Here is a 17,848-nt window from a genome sequence, read left to right on the forward strand (position 1 = left end):
TCATGTCTATCATAAAATGCCGCTCTGCTTTTACAACCGTCACAATGGCACTGTTGTCCAATGCTGCAACAAGGATTTCTGCCTGCCCTGCACGCATCCCTGATCATCGACTATAGGTTTGGCAGGCCCTCCATGCCAGGAGAACAGATGTGTCACGTGACCAGAGCCATCTTCCTGAGAAATTGGAGAAAGGCTTCTTTGTGAGGCCTGGGATTTTCCAGACTACCCGGCAACACTTGTTTCCCGCCAGCTGGGCACTGCTCACCGGCTATGTGAGCCGGCAACACAATTTTTTTTTGTCCGCCAGCTGGGCACTGCCCACCGGCTATGTGAGCCAGCAACATGCCCTTCTCGCGCCTCCCCTTTCTTTCCTCTTCTCGCTTCGGGAGAAGTGGACCGTCTGATTGGGACACCTGGGGTTATGTGGTGAACGGGTTTAGAACACCCAGGATGACAAGGAACTGTTAGGGAAGATTGCTCCTTGTAGGAATCGAATGCTCCTGTGAGAACTGTTATGTAGAAATGTAAATGTTTATCATTCAATATATTGCACAAAATATATATTTTACTTTTGCAGTTAGTGAAAATGGGATGTGTATATACACATTTTCCTGTTGCATTTACAGTAACTATTCAAAGCCAGTGCCACTTATAAAAAGCCATTTGTCCTTATGCTCCTCCCAATGTTAAAGTACCTCACTGCTGACATAAAACACCTATTCACTCCTATAACCCACTCTTTCTGCATTGCTCTACTTCTGTACCATTTCAGGCCCAAATAACCAACATTATCTGTTTCACAAGACCTACTGGCTGCATGAATACTTGAAAGTTTAAGCAAATATGAGGCGGAGTGAGATCCAGCATAAGAACAAATGCTAAGTTAAACAAGTGGATTGAATGTTGGATATGACCTCCTAATAGACTAAGGTTGGAGACGTTGCAGTAAAGTTTTTTGCTTGTCTCTGGGCTCCCTGACAGCCTTGGTGGCCTTCAAGCTACATTTACACATGCAGCCCAGTTCTGATCTTTTTTTTACTAATTTATATTTTTGGTCAATCAGATCAGAAAAAGATCTGAGGTGATTGGTCTAATGACCAGAATTGGGCTGCCTGTGTAAACGCAGCCATACTGAAACTAAATGTTGCAGGCCTTTTAATAAGCATTGCTAAGACATGGGGTATAAGCTCGGAGGACTTGGGGCAGTAACGACCAGATTCCTCTGTGGCATGACTTGCACCTCACAGGTTGCCTGTCTAAACACAGCCTATGTATGCTCCCAAACCTTAAACCAATCAAATTAGCTCTTTTCACATCAGAACCTTTTCAGAGCTGATCTGACTGGTTAGCGAAAATAATATCAGAATTGTGCTGCCTGTGTTAACGCCGCCAGTGGAACACAGTCCTGACCAAAACCAGATCACGCCAAACAACCTTTACTACCATGGTGGTACATTTACTTTTTAGGCCACCACCGGCAGTGGCTGGCAGATGCCCTAATTTTACCAGCAATTCAAATATTTTACGAGCCATAATCCCCCCCACAAAAAAAAGAACCACAGAAAACATTAAACCACAGAAAACATTGTACCCCACTTTCAACGCTGTAATGTTGAGATTAACTCTTCCAGAGCTGGCATGCACACCATTTTTTGGGATTGAAAAAAAATGCTCAGTATGTCCACCTGCAAATGAGGCTATTAAGAATAGACATTCTACCAGCCAATGCCAAAATCTACCAGCTGATGGCTGGTGTTAATTTCCAAACCTGTTTACTACCATCAACTGTTCCATTCTGTAGTGTGCATAGCAACATTTATAGGTCCTAGATATTTAGCTGTATCCTTATTGAATAGTCTGATGTGAAGCCATTCCCAGTTTTCAGAAATATGAATTAAAGCGTACATAGGCCTACTTTAGCAGAGGGACTAAAGATCCACTTTCTACCATTTAGTCTGAATACCCATAATGTTGGAGACCATATAGAATCAGTGGTCAATAGCCTAGGTATAAATGCAATGTGCAACAATAGCCTAGATATAAACGCAATGTGCAACAATTATTTTACTGAGTTACAGTTCATATAAGGAAATCAGTCAATTTAAATACATTAATTTAGCACTAATCTATGGTTGGGATTGGGAAGGCATAGGCCCACCTACTGGGGATCAATGCCCAGCCAATCAGGAGTTTTTCCCCACAAAAGGGCTTTGTTAGGCATAAATACTCCTCAGTTTCATCAGCGTTCCAGGTGGCTGGTCTCCGATGATTCCGCAGGGGAAGAAGCCAGATGTGGAGGTCCTGGCCTGGCCTGGTTACATGTGATCTGTGGACGTCAGATGCCAAATTCTCTAAAACGATGAAGGCTTTATGGTAGAGAAATTAACATTAAATGAACCTTTCCGGTGGACATTCCTGCAGTCAGCATGACTTGAGGCATCTGTGGCAATGTGTTGTGTGACAAAACTTGCTGTTTAATTGTCCCCAGCACAAGGTGGACTTGTGTAATGATCATGCCGTTTAATCAGCTTCTTAATATGCCATTACTTGCAAAGGAGAAATGCTCACGAACAGGGATGTAAACACATTTGTTCACAAAATTTGAGAAATACGCTCTTCAACATTTCTGGGATCTTTTATTTCAGCTCATGAAACATGGAAAACAACACGTTACATGTGCTTAGTATAGATGGGTTTACATAATAACTGGCCACTGAGTGTAGGCCACTAACTGGCCACTAGGGAATATAATATGCCTGCACAGCATTGAAATACACACAAATTAAATAGCCCTTGCACTAAAGTATGGCATAAACAAAAACAACCAATGTACAGTTTAATGATTTTATTTTAAATGGAAGACATCTCAACTCTGTTTCAATAAAAACTCAAGTTCCTGTCAGGAAAACGAACAAAACACAATCCTCGATCAACCCAGACCGGCCTTAGGCTAGTAACACACAGACATACATCTCTGTATGTTCCTTGGTCTGAGGGTAGCTAATTATACGAGCAGGGTCTATCTGCAGACCGCGTTTACCATATGCTGTGCCCACTACGCTTCATTTAATACATGCCACGCCCCCTGCGATGGGGTTGAGGCTGCTACACCCGCACACACTGTCGTTCACCCCCGCCTGCTAGCATCTACCAGGTAGTATCACGCAGGAATAGGGTTGGCTGCGCTAGCTACTTGCCATAACGTTAACAGAAATGCGGGAAAGTAGTGCTTGGCAGGCGGGGGCGAAGGACACTGTACCAGTTTCCCCTAGCCTAGCTATCAGCCTCCTCTTTCGTTGGGGTGATTGGCATACAACGTTGTTGCATTAACGCCAGCTACTGTGCTTGAGTGTGGGCCGGAAACGGCGCTAGTAGCACTGCCACAGATAAAAGCTTTATTGCATACATCTTGAACAACTTTGATAGGTGAGGAAGATGGCGGGAACTGAGTTTTTTGGTGTTGTCAAAAGAATTTGCTCGGCGAAGGGAAGTCAGGAGGGGAAATGGCGGCGAGTAGTGCAGATCAAATTGGGGAAATTGAGATTGGGATTGGAAATTGGTGACGCAACAGCTGTGCTGGAATGTGAACAATATGGATGATACTTCGAGATCACAAACTCTCGCATCTTTCACAGTAAAGGGCGAGGGAGTCCGGGGATGACTGGAGGTGCAATGGCGGAAGTATTTTGCGATTCTCTTGGCCTAAATATAGTTGGTGAGAATGAGTGGACGTTGGTGAAAGAGGGGATTGAAAGGGCTAAAGTTGGAAATACACAGCAGTTTATGGTTTCAGTGCGATTCACAAGAAATAGTTTTTTGGGGTGACTTGTTTGTGGTCTCAAAGGTGGTGAAGTGGAATCGGTTCGAGTGACCAGGAGCGGTATGATGCTGATGTTCATTTGTGTCAACAGCGCAAAAGGCACAACTACTTCAAGGTCTCAGAGCAAGTGACGTCACTGATTGAAACGCTATTTAGCGCACACCGCTAACCAAGCTAGCCGTTTCACATCCGTTACACCATCCAGCAGGTCTCCTATGTGGAGAAGTGCGTAGAGAGATGGTAGTGGATGGCCCACAGTCTGCAGTGAATGCCATGCAGGAGAAGGATCCCGACATACTAACAAGAAGGTGGACTTTGTTGCGTTTTATAGCCCAAGTGATAAATTGCACTATTCAAACTAATAAAACATCTAAGGTAGACATCATTGTGAAGGCAGCAAATAGATTTCTGGATCTCCAGGACTTTACAGCCGAAATGTTATGGGGAGTACTGAATATGAGTTTACACCTCCCAGGTTCCTGAGTCTGTGTGTAGGGATCTGAATAGTACAGTTTGTGTTTGAAATTCAGGGTAGTGAATTTGGTTCATGTTTATTTTTTGGTAATTTGTACAATTTGTTTATTTTTTTACTACCCCATACAGTAGGTGGCTCCTGTAATACCTGCATGTTTCAAGCAGACCACCATAGTCCCTGTGGCCAAGAAAGCGAAGAACTTGCTTAAATGACTACCGCCCCGTAGCACTCACGTTGGTAGCCATGAAGTTCTTTGAAAGGCTGGTCATGGCTCACATCAACACCATCATCCCGGAAACCCTAGAATCACTCCAACTCACATACTACCCCAACAGATCCACAGCTGACGCACTCTCAATCGCACTCCACACTGCTCTTTCTCACATGTACAAAAGGAACACCTATGTGAGAAAGCTATTAATTGACTACAGCTCAGCGTTCAACACCATAGTGCCTACAAAGCTCATCACTACGCTAAGGACCCTGGGACTGAACACCTCCCTCTGCAACTGGATGCTGGACTTCCTGACGGGTTGCCCCCAGGTGGTAAGGGCAGGCAACAACACATCTGCTAAGCTGATCCTCAACCTGCGGGCCCCTCGGGGGTGCGTGCTTAGTTCACCCACGACTGTGTGCCAAGCACGACTCCAACACCATTAAGTTTGCTGATGACAACGGTGGTAGGCCTGATCACCTACAACGATGAGACAGCCTATAGGGAGGTCAGAGACCTGGCAGTATAGTGCCAGGACAACAACGTCTCAATGAATGTGAGCAAGACAAAAGGAGATGATTGTGGACTACAGGAAAAGGGGGAATGAACACGCCCCCATTCACATTGACGAGGTTGTAGTGGAGTGGGTCGAGAGTTTCAAGTTCGTTGGTGTCCACATCACCAACAAACTATCATGGTCCAAACACACCAAGAAAGTTGTGACGAGGGCACGACCACTCCTCTTCTCCCTCAGGAGACTGAAAATATTTGGCATGGGTCCCCAGATCCCCAAAAAGTTCTACATCTGCACCATCGAGAGCATCCTGACCGGTTACATCACCGTCTGTTATGGCAACTGCTCGGCATCTGATCGCAAGGCGCTACAGAGGGTAGTGCGTACAGCCCAGTACATTACTTGGGCCAAGCTTCCTGCCATCCAGGACCTATATACTAGGTGGTGTCAGGATCAGACTCCAGTCACCCAAGTCATAGACTGTTCTATCTGCTAGCGCACGGCAAGCGGTACTAGAGCGCACAAAAAGTGTTTTTATCATTCAACCATTTTGAGGAGCTTTAGGTAGGGAAGCGGGTAATGAAAGAGATGGTTTGTGATGAGTTGGACAGCAGAGTGAAGGAATAGCAGCCAACCATTGCTCAGTATATGTGGGAAATCCTTCTAAACGAAAGAAATCCAGGTGAAGCTAGTTGAGAGAATTCCAAGAGTGTGAAGTTGTCAAGGCAAAGGATGGCTTCTTTGACGAATTTCAAATATACAATATATTTTGATTAGTTTAACCTTTTTGGTTACTACATGATTCCATGTGTGTTATTTCATAGTTTTGATGTCTTCACTATTATTCTACAATGTAGACAATAGTAAAAATAAAGAAAAACCCTGGAATGACTAGGTGGCCTAACTTTTGACTGGTACTGTATGTAAACTGTTCATTATGTTAAATATGTATATTAGAAGGGTTATGGGAAAAGATGGTGTCCGTAACTCATTAGGTCAGCGGATTGCACCAGAGGAGAAAGATGCCTAGTAAAGCTACAGTTGACTGTTTCTTTTGGATTCAATTTGGCTCCTTCTACCGTTTCGTTTGGATTTAAAAAATATATATATATATATATCACCTTTATTTAACCAGGTAGGCCAGTTGAGAACAAGTTCTCATTTACAACTGCGACCTGGCCAAGATAAAGCAAAGCAGTGTGACAAAAAAACAACAGCACAGTTACACATGGGATAAACACAATAGAAAAATCTATATACAAATGGCGTAAGGAGGTAAGGCAATAAATAGGCCATAGTAGCGAAGTAATTGCAATTAGTCAAATTAACACATTAACAGTGATAGATGTGCAAGTAGAAATACTGGTGTGCAAAACATTTTTTTAAAGTAAATAAAAACTATGGGGATGAGGTAGGTAATTTGTCTCTTTCTACTGCTTCTTTTGGATTTAATTTGCATGTTGCTACTTATCATTTTGTACTTAAGGATTTTATCTTTTTGCCATTCATATCACTTGGAACCTATTTAACCTAATCTGGATTAAAATGCTTTCTTTTACCATTTACCAACCTGGAATCTGTGACAAACAATGGACAATTCACTTGTGAGTAATAAATACATTTGAAAGGGGAAGTGTGTATGTAAATGTATGCAGTCGCTCTGGATAAGTGTCTACAAAATGACAAATGTAAATGCTGTACTAGGATCTGTCCATATAATCCTATTCACGATGATCTAAAATAGCACTTCCACTCAGAGATGCTTTGTGGATACGGGCCCAGAAGTTGCTGTGCAAGACAGGTGAGCTTGGAGAAGTCTGGCTAACTTTCTAACTCCTGCAGTAGGCTCTCATCCTCCACTGGACATAGGGGAGGATCGTATACGCAGGAGTTAGACATTTACAGAGTTTGTCTCTGAGGGCTGTGAGATGGTGTGTTAAAAGTCCCCAGCAGGAAATTGTAACACAAATTTTAGGCTCAGCGTTATCTTTTAGTATACAGTTTTTATATTACAGTAATGTAGTCTAGTAAAAATGTGTCAACTGTAATGATGTATATCTTATAGCACTATTTAGGGCTCCCAAGTGGCGCAGCGGTCTAAGGCACTGTATCTCAGTGCTAGAGGCGTCACTACAGACACCCTGGTTTGAACCCAGGCTGTATCACAACCGGCCGTGATTGGGAGTCCCATAGGGCGGCACACAATTGGCCCAGCTTAATCCAGGTTTGGCTGGTGTAGGCCATCTGTGGCAGACCAGGGGGTTTGGTCAAGACGTTTACACAGGTCAGACACGGACAGAGTATGATTAGCTCTGGGAGTTAGCAAAGGGAGTTTATTAAATAATAAATCAAATGAAAACCATGAGACCCTCTCCGGGATACCATCTTCTGGGCTCCGGGTCTGGCTGTATCCTGTCGGGCACACAAACTCAACTCCCTCGTCTCCAACTACACGGAAGTCACCTTACTTCCCCCAGTCCTCTCCTGTGTGTTGCCCTTCTGGCAGCTTTATGGGGCTTGTACAGCTGTAGGCCACACTATTTACCAAGAGAGTTTATCTATATTCTTCGTAGCTGTCTATTAGGGTAGCTGTCAGATCGGGTCTGGCCGGCTAGGATCAGTTCTATATAGCATAAGTTGAGATCAGTGTGGAAAAACTTGACTGGCCTGCACAAAGCCCTGACCTCAACCCCATCGAACACCTTTGGGAGGAATTGGAATGCCGACTGCGAGCCCAACATCTGTGCCCGACCTCACTAATGCTCGTGGCTGAATAGAAGCAAGTTCCTGCAGCAATGTTCCAACGTCTAGTTGGATATGTTCGGTCGTTCCGGTCAGCCAGACAGGACAAATTCGACTGGCTGAACAGGTAAGTAAAGTTCGGCCTGCCGGTCAGGACAAATTTGGTGTTCGGTCCAAAAGATAAGTTTGGCCGGCTTGCCAGATAAAACAAGTTCGGCCAGATACCCTATACTGAGGAAGCGAAAACAGTTTTTGAAAATTTAGCTAATGTATTCAAAATAAAAAAAACATACCTTATTTACATAAGCATTCAGACCCTTTGCTATGAGACTCGAAATTGACCTCAGGTGCGTTCTGTTTCCAATGATCATCCTTGAGATGTTTCTACAACTTGATTGGAGTCCACCTGTGGTAAATGTAATTGATTGGATATGTTTTGGAAAGGCACACACCTGTTTATATAAGGTCCCATAGCTGACAGTGCATGTCAGATCAAAAACCAAGCCATGAGGTCGAAGGAATAGTCCGTAGAGCTCCGAGACAGGATTGTGTCGAGGCACAGATCTGGGGAAGGGTACCAAAATATTTCTGCAGCTTTGAATGTCCCCAAGAACACAGTGGCCATTCTTAAATGGAATAAGTTTGGCACCACCAAGACTCTTCCTAGAGCTGGCTGCCTGGCCAAACTGAGCACTCGTGGGAGAAGGGCCTTGGTCAGGGAGGTGACCAAGAACTTGAGACATCTGTGGCATTGTGTTATGTGATCATGCTGTTTAAATCAGCTTCTTGATTTGCCACAGCTGTCAGGTGATGGATTTTCTTGGCAAAGGAGAAATGCTCACTAATGGATGTTACCAAATTTGTGCATAACATTTGAAAGAAATAAGCTTTTGTTGCATATGGAACATTTGTGATCTTTTATTTCAGATCATGAAACATGGGATATATTTTTGTTCAGTCAAAAAGTGCCCCATACAATAAGGGGATCCACTGTATCGTTGTAAATGATTCTCTTGGTTAAAAATAATTTGTCGTCCAGTAGGTTTTGATTTAAAGTTCCAATATTCTCGCCCTCGTGTAAATTCTGTAAGTGTAATGTGTATACCAATTATTTTATGGTCTGACAGCATTCTGTCCCTTATCAACACTTAACTTTTGGTGCCAGCGACAATGACATAAAGTAATCAAAACGACTAGCTTGATTGATCCTTCGCCATGTTTCTCTCACTCGGTCAGGATATGTAAGCCGCCATATATCCACTAGTTCAGATATATGCATAATATTCGTAATTTCTTTAAGAGCATGAGGGTGATAGTTTGTAGTGTGATTTCCTTTACGGTCCATTGAGGTACTTAAAACCGTATTATAATCTCCCACAATAATAATTGCGTCATGTATTGCCTGTAAAGTCAAGTTATATAGCATCATTATTTGGACCATATATGGTTAATGAGACAAATCTGTTTTAGGTCCCCCAGTCATTTTGTCCATACAACTTTGTCTAAAAGTGTAGAATGAGTTTCCTGCAAAGAATAGATATTATATTCCTTCCTTCTTTTAGCCAGATAAAGACGGATCGTCTTGTTATTATCTGCAACACCATTACATTACATACAATTTTAACTAGCTATACTTATTTCACCACTTACCATGTTTGTAAACTTACCATTAAGAAGTACCATGGTAATTGAGTGTCCATATAAACTGTACCATAATATTTGCACTGTTAAGCATATCGTAGCTGCGACTAAGGAAACCTCTAATTGTCCTTCAATATTCCACCCCCATCCCATGTAGGGTTGTCATTCCAGTGAATGTCTGACCAACCCTTTACACATGGATCCTAGGGCCTTTCAAGAGATATGGGCTCATCCTTTAAAAAGAGCACATGGTGCCACCTACAGTACAGAACCAGATCCGCAGCGAACATCATTTCGAACCCCTTCCCCTCAGTTGTACTGCATATTTAAAAAAAACATGCATATCCTAATTTATTCCCACAAATTGACAAATAATATGCATAATAATAAGCACTTCTAATGATTGCTACCCATAATGGCCGGTAGTAGGAATTCTACATTTTGGTCAACTGATGTGGGATGCATGCCCCTCTCTCCCTTTCCACCCATAGTTCGACCTACCCCCACACCCAACTCAAATGTTCAACAGTTGTTCCATCCCTGAGCCCAACTCAAGAGAAGACTTGATGTGTGAATGCGTATACAGTTTGGCTGTTTAAGAAGGCATGCCAAATTAAGCCGGAATGGGAAGATTTGATTAATCAATATCTAGTGTTGGCTGATGAAGCTCGGATACCCCCAACACCCCCACATGCTGGTCCCCGATTGTGAACTTATCTGTCTGACCGGCCTACCAAACTTATCTGGCTGCACTCGTCTCATCTGTCCAGCGAGCTGACCTTAACCCATCTGGCAGAACTTACCCTATCTGGCCAATTGTCCGAACTTGTTATATATCCCATCTGTCTTGATGGCCAGCCACCTATAGGATAAATTTGGCCAGATTAAACTATCTAGCCGGCCAAACTTATTTCTGAAATTATCATATCTGGCCAAACTTGTCCTAACTTTTCCAGGCCCGGAAAACACAAAATTCCATCACCGTACAAACCGTGCTTATCCTATCTGGTCAGCCAAACATGTCCCATCTGTCTGGCCAGCTGAACTTAAACCATCTGTACCAAACATGTCCCATCTGTCTGGCCAGCTGAACTTAAACCATCTGTACCAAACATGTCCCATCTGTCTGGCCAGCTGAACTTAACCCATCTGTACCAAACATGTCCTATATGTCTGGCCAGCTGAACTTAACCCATCTGTACCAAACATGTCCTATATGTCTGGCCAGCTGAACTTAACCCATCTGTACCAAACATGTCCTATATGTCTGGCCAGCTGAACTTAACCCATCTGTACCAAACATGTCCTATATGTCTGGCCAGCTGAACTTAACCCATCTGTACCAAACATGTCCTATATGTCTGGCCAGCTGAACTTAACCCATCTGTACCAAACATGTCCTATATGTCTGGCCAGCTGAACTTAACCCATCTGTACCAAACATGTCCTATATGTCTGGCTGAACTCATCTTCAATTATTTGATTTAAAATAATGTTTACAGTATGAAACAAATCATTTAAACTGCACATATAAAATCAAACATGTGAACGGCTGGCTATTAGTTTGATTGAATATGGACGTTGTTTCCTAAAATAAACACGTGATAAAACAATTATACAAATAGCATTTACTCTGATTTTCCATGACACCAAAAATAAAATGCCATTGCATTACACATTTTAAAACATTGACCTCTCCTCTTAACTAGAAAAAAATTCAAAACGATATATTTCTAATTTGCTAAAGAACCTATAAAATATAAAAATGAGCAAAAATAATTCATAATACATACAAATAGTGAAGCATTATGAAAGTCATATTCCTCAGTTAACCTTCACCTGCTACTCCAGATAGTGGCAGTTTGAACACAGTACCCTAATGTCGCCAGTCCTATTAGCTTCAATCAGAACAGGCAGTTCATACACTTGACAGTTTTGCTGCCGTAGTCGAGGCACTCCGGGCCGATACACTCACAGCAGGCATTGTGGAACCAGCGGTATTTGGAGCCCCCCATGGACTCGCAGTATTGCTTGCACTGGCGGATGGACACGCAGTCGTCAAAGTACACCACAGTGCACATGTTATCTGTGGAGGGGAAAGACATGGCATTCAAAGGCTTATTTCTCCAAGGAATACAACAGGGAAATATTACCACTATCCATTTGAAAAGTTTACGGAAAACATGCTTAGTCTTCACTTTACGAAGGTACTCTAAAGCAGGGTTTCCCAAACTCTGTCTTGGCCCCCCGGGAAAAGGGAATCCGGAAACACTGGACATATTTAAAAATGTAGGCATAGCCGCATGACTCGTTCAGAATTCCCTGCTCAGAAATATGATCAGAATACTAAACCTACATGAACTGTCAAGTGTCCTCACACACACACACACAGGTTCCTACAAATCACTAGGACCGGTTGATGAGTAGAAGACAAATGGAGTGGATGCACATGAAAGTCCACAAGGCCAGCAGCAATCTACTCAATTTGCAGGGCTAGCAGCCCACTAAACCCATCAAAAGATAGCCCGAGATTGCATATGTTTTAATGGAGGGGTCTAGCCACCAAGCTCGGATCAAAGCAGCTTTAGCGATGACTTCATTATAGCTCTCCCTCTCCTAAAACAATATAGACTGTCGGGGATTTGAGCTATTCATTGGCTCTTGGGGTTTCCCTAAAATAGTGGGATGGACCAAAGTTCATATCTTTAGCACTTACGGGGGTGCCCAATCTGCCAGTATATTTTATTTAACTAGGCAGCAAACCGACTTTGGCGACTAGTAAGTATTTTATTTAAACCTCCCTCTTTGGGCTGGATGTTTCAATGTGTAGTTAATACAGTCATAACCTGTGAGCATCATGTTACCTATGTGACCTTGCTGAGCTTCACAATAGAAACTTATAGACACGATGTGTGAAAAATGACAAGATCGGTCCCATGACTTGAATGATATTTTTGCTACAAATGCTAAACTATCGTAGAATCTTCAGAGTCTTCTGATGAACTAAAGCTTTGATAAAAGGCATCTTTGTAAGACTATGATGTGCCCCGCTCTGTTTATTCTCTTATTATGGAATACCCAGCAGCTATGATTGTCCCCAAAAATCAACCCGCTCATCCCTCCCTACCTTCAGTACTTTGGGTGTTATCGTAGCTGGTGTGGATACTGTTCCCGGTCAGGGAGACATTTTGGTGCTGGTCCTCCAGAGTTTCCAGGAAAGACACCAGGTTCTCATGGTAAGATAGTTCCTCAGCCACGGGGAAGGATACCACCATCATGTTGATAGGTGCTTCGCCCTCGGTCAGGGCACGGAACAGTGAGGGGATGGGTCGGTAGAGTTCCTCCACCGTGCTCTTGGAGGTAGCCGGAGTATCGCTGTAGTTCCTGGGGTTACACATCCCTGTGTGATGGGATGCAGGAAACAAGTTGATAATTGGTAAATAAATCAAATACTTTTACAATAAATGACTGATCATCAATAAACCACTATTTGTTCATATGTTACTCACCATTCACTGCACTACACTTGTAAAATAGGATGGGTGCACTACCTTGAACAATCAGTGAATAATGGAAGGAAGGATTTGGAGGAGCTCAATATGATGCAAAAACCAAATACCCATCTTCATTAATCCATTCTGACCCTGGTTGTAGTTTGCCCTTTTCAAATGTGCACCTAGTACGTGGGACCAAGTCACTAGCAAGTCTCAAGCAAAATGGTCAAAGTTTCAAGTCCTAAGTAGAACTGGCAGAGTCTAGAGTCAATTCCAAGTTGTGCATTTTAAGAGCGAGCTGAGCCAAGTTATTTCAAGTCAAAAAACTAAAATAAATCAAGACATGCAATGACATCAATCAACTACAAATCTTAGTCTATTTATTGGAGGCTAGCAGACAGCCCTTTTCATTATTTTGTCTACAACACATTTTGATTATGTAATAATAAATTTTAACTCATTCCAAATGCAAGCTTCATAAGATCAATATCAAGCAATTTTGACTTAACAAAAGACCTATGCTAGTAATTGTTGCTTGATGCCCCATTGCTGGTGCGATGGCAAAGCAAACAGTTTATATGCTTGATCCCCAAACTATTTTGGGAGCTGTATACTTTTGGGAGCTGTATATGGCATTCCTTTCTAACTTTTTGTTTTGCAAGTGTGATGCCTGCGGCTACTCTGGCTGCGTGGAGAGTAATCCACGGAGTCTCTGTGCCACAAAATGAGTGACAAAACCTGGCCAGACAATCTAAAGTCATGAGTCAAGTCGAAGATCCAAGTTAAGTCTCAAGTTTTGGTTTTCTATCATCTCGAGTCTCAAATTTGTGAAGAGCCAGACTCGAGTCCAAATCCTGTGACTCAATTCTACAGTCGTGGCCAAAAGTTAAGAATGACAAATATTAAATTTACACAAAGTTTGCTGCTTCAGTGTCTTTAGATATTTTTGTCAGATATTACTATGGAATACTGAAGTATAATTACAAGCATTTCATAAGTGTCAAAGGCTTTTATTGACAATTACATGAAGTTGATGCAAAGAGTCAATATTTGCAGTGTTGACCCTTTTTTTTCTCAAGACCTCTGCAATCCGCCCTGGCATGCTGTCAATTAACTTCTGGGCCACATCCTGACCGATGGCAGCCCATTCTTGCATAATCAATGTTTGGAGTTTGTCAGAATGTGTGGGTTTTTGTTTGTCCACCCGCCTCTTGTGGATTGACCACAAATTCTCAACGGGATTAAGGTCTGAGGAGTTTCCTGACCATGGACCCAAAATATTGATGTTTTGTTCCCCGAGCCACTTGTTATCTTTTTTGCCTCATGGCAAGGTGCTGGAAAAGGCATTGTACGGCACCAAACTGTTCCTGGATGGTTGGGAGAAGTTGCTCTCGGAGGATGTGTTGGTACCATTCTTTATTCATGGCTGTGTTCTTAGGCAATATTGTGAGTGAGCCCACTCCCTTGGCTGAGAAGCAACCCCACACATGAATGGTCTCAGGATGCTTTACTGTTGGCATGACACAGGGCTGATGGTAGCGCTCACCTTGTCTTCTCCGGGCAAGCTTTTTTCCGGATGCCCCAAACAATCGGAAAGGGGATTCAGAGAAAATGACTTTACCACAGTCCTCATCAGTCCAATCCCTGTACTTTTGGGAGAATATCAGTCTGTCCCTGATGTTTTTCCTGAAGAGAAGTGGCTTCTTTGCTGCCCTTCTTGACACCAAGCCATCCTCCAAAAGACTTTGTCTCATTGTGCGTGCAGATGCACTCACACCTGCCATTCCTGAGCAAGCTCTGTACTGGTGGTGCCCCGATCCCGTAGCTGAATCAACTTTAGAAGACGGTCCTGGCACTTGCTGGACTTTCTTGGGCGCCCTGAAGCCTTCATCACAACAATTGAACCGCCCCCCGTAAAGTTAGGCAGCAATATCCTTGCCTGTGAAGACCTTTTTGTGCAAAGCAATGATGACGGCACGTGTTTCCTTGCAGGTAACCATGGTTGACAGAGGAAGAACAATGATTCCAAGCACCTCCCTTTGAAGCTTCCAGTCTGTTATTCATACTCAATCAGCATGACAGAGTGATCTCCAGCCTTGTCCTCGTCAACACTCACACCTGTGTTAACGAGAGAATCACTGACATGATGTCAGCTGGTCCTTTTGTGGCAGGGCTGAAATGCAGTGGAAATGTTTTTTGGGGATTAAGTTCATTTGTATGACAAAGAGGGACTTTGCAATTCATCTGATCACTCTTCATAACATTCTGGAGTATATGCAAATTGCCATCATACAAACTGAGGCAGTAGACTTTGAAAATTAATATTTGTGTCATTCTCAAAACTTTTGGCCACAACTGTACAACTCTGGCACCTACCCACACAGTCGCAGCACTCCTCCCACAGTGTGCCCAGACAGAGCATACACTCCTTACAGCATGAGCAGTTCCCATCAGAGGGCCTGCACTGACACAGCTCCTGTACATCACAAAACACACAATGTATATTATAACATAGTCACATTTTATGTATGTGGCAGGACTGATGTACATAAGTGCATAACTCACAAGTAAGAGAGAAATTCAGCAATAGACAGTGAAGGTGGCACACATTTGCATAACTCTTGTATGCATTTAAGCCTTCTATCATGTTGTGCAAACATTCTTTCAATACAGTAGTCTCAGTATGGCTTTAGTTGTTACATGAGCGCCAAAACAATATAACATTATTTTTGTGTATTGAGCACGTCATGGTTGACTCAAACAAGAAAATAAGCCATACATATCCTGTTAGAAATCACTACGGACGGGTGTGAGTAACTGCGTATGTTTGAGGAGTGGGCCGACCTTAAGCTGCCTGTTCTGTGACTCCTCCAGTGCGGCTGGGAGGGCAGTTCAAAGGGAGAGCAGAGGTCAAATTCCAGATGTGCACAGGGATGGAGCTAACTAAGCACACAGTGAAGTGTGGTTGTGGCTGCAACAGCAACCATGGAAGGTATACAGATATCAATCTCCATTGGCCATCGCATGTACAGCCAAGGTAGACTAGGCTACATCCTTTGAAGACACTGTGTGGCTATAAATGTAAAACATGTGCCTGATTGTAAGCCAAGCCAATATCGAGTACATTTTTAGTATCCCCGCTTTGTTAGTTGAGTGTTCTCAGAAGGGTTAATTTAGTGTACAGGTACTGTTATGGTTGTATGCATGTTTCCAGTATAGAGAGAATGTAGAGATTTTAGGTTAATGTAAAATGACATACACACTGTGGAAATGCATAGTGGGAGTGCATCAAGTCCTACAATATACAATATTGGCATAACACTATGGCAGTGGCAATTTACTCTGAAAAGACATGAGAGATTCCTTATAGAAATTCCATAGAGTTCTCTCAAAGTGATTTAGTAACTGAAAAATGGTATTAGTGAGACAAAAGTTTACCTAAACCGAAAGCCTTTTAAAAAACGCACTAAGAGCTTAGCCTTCTTACCTGAATGAGGCACTTGCTGACATCACTGGCACAGAGAGCCTTGTTGCAGGCGGTAATCATGGAAAGTCCAGATAGAAGGAAAAGAAGTGCAGTGGATAGTAAAAATTGAGTGGACTTCATTTCCGACACGCACGAAACAACGATATCCTGCACCGACAAAAACAAAGAGTCAGACAAGAATTTGGAATGTACCCCTTATTCAACATCAACAAAATACCTAGACGTCATCGGGACTCAACAAACATACTAATAAAACGCAGGAAAAATCGTGTCAAGGAACCATCCCTTTGATTCAATTGTTATGGTAAATTGCCCGTTTGCTTTAAAGGAGCATTATTCCCTTTCTACACAAATCCCCAAGTCGTCAGACCCACTGCAATGCAAACATTGGTTTCCCGCTTGCTGGCAACTAAATTACAAAGGTTGCAGCGCATTTAATCTTAAACTCTGAATACATTTAAACGTTGTATAGCTATTACGGTAATCTAATTCAATAATAGCATGTTGATCATGCAAGTAGCGCAACCCTCTTAAAGACCTCAGGGTTACATAAGGAAGGAAAGTTACATTTTATCCTAAAATTAAACACTTAGTTTGGAAAAATTGTATGAAAAGTCTGACACTTTTCAGGCGCCGTTTATGAACAAACCTCGTGTTTTGGAGAGGCATATCCAAAGCTATATACCTTTTCTCAACATCAACCAACTAGGAAGAAAGGATGCCGTTTTTGTATTGGTCAAAAACGCACACCGATTAACAATATAATAAAAGTAGTAATCAAACTCACCTTGCCCAACTTGTCGATTGTTGCTCCAGAGGTGAAAGTTTCTTAACCCCTTTTCCACCTCTACCTTTCAGAATTAAAGCATGTTCTGATGGCGTGACTCTCCACACTCGCTACACAAAGCAGACAGGGGTAGGCAAGCGCCTTAAAGATACAGTTACCATTTCAGACACAGGAGCCCTGCTCAGGTGAACCCGAGCCAAGAACACTGTCAATTGGTATCATGTGATAGGCCATGTCTACTGGTTTGGCAGTGATATATTCGACTGGGCTATACGAATTTATTAGCTTATCACATAGAAAATAGTATAAACAATTTTTTCACTGATAATAATAGCCAGATGAGGGCTAGACACCACTCTGAGCCTAGTTCCTTTCTAGATTTCTTCTTAGGTTCCTTCTAGGGAGTTTTTCCTGGCCACTGCTTCTTCCTCTGCATGGCTTGTTCTGGGCTGGGTATCTGTAAAGCACTTTGCAACTGCTAGTGTAAAAATGATTTATAAAATACATATAATAATAGAGGAATAATATTATACATTTTGTAGGCTATTTAAATTAATAACTGGAGATTTCATAACTAGCAAATAGAGATTAATTTTATTGTTTATTTCACTTTTGTATATTATCTACCACACTTGCTTTGGCAATGTTAACATATGTTTCCCATGCCAATAAAG

At 42.5% G+C, this 17,848-nt stretch overlaps 1 protein-coding gene across 1 annotated transcript; it reads right to left on the minus strand.

Moving 5' to 3' along the window:
- Positions 1-11,019: 11,019 nt before the first annotated feature.
- Positions 11,020-17,301, minus strand: LOC139366734 (twisted gastrulation protein homolog 1-A-like). The gene is made up of 5 exons (XM_071104426.1): positions 17,175-17,301; positions 16,388-16,534; positions 15,277-15,376; positions 12,534-12,806; positions 11,020-11,492 (listed from the first exon to the last, which is right to left on the minus strand). The coding sequence occupies exons 2-5, from the start codon at positions 16,505-16,507 to the stop codon at positions 11,311-11,313; spliced, it is 675 nt and encodes a 224-aa protein (XP_070960527.1). The 5' UTR covers positions 16,508-16,534; positions 17,175-17,301; the 3' UTR covers positions 11,020-11,310.
- Between the last annotated feature and the right edge of the window lie 547 nt (positions 17,302-17,848).

Source organism: Oncorhynchus clarkii, chromosome 15, assembly GCF_045791955.1.
Source record: "Oncorhynchus clarkii lewisi isolate Uvic-CL-2024 chromosome 15, UVic_Ocla_1.0, whole genome shotgun sequence".
Lineage (NCBI taxonomy): Eukaryota > Metazoa > Chordata > Actinopteri > Salmoniformes > Salmonidae > Oncorhynchus > Oncorhynchus clarkii.

Coding starts and splice junctions, on each gene's coding strand:
- LOC139366734 (XM_071104426.1), bottom strand. CDS start 16,507: ATGAAGTCCACTCAATTTTTACTATCCACTGCACTTCTTTTCCTTCTA. Junction 15,377..16,387: donor TCAGCAAGTGCCTCATTCAG/GTAAGAAGGCTA, acceptor TGTGATGTACAG/GAGCTGTGTCAGTGCAGGCC. Junction 11,493..12,533: donor TAACACCCAAAGTACTGAAG/GTAGGGAGGGAT, acceptor TCCCCTCCACAG/ATAACATGTGCACTGTGGTG.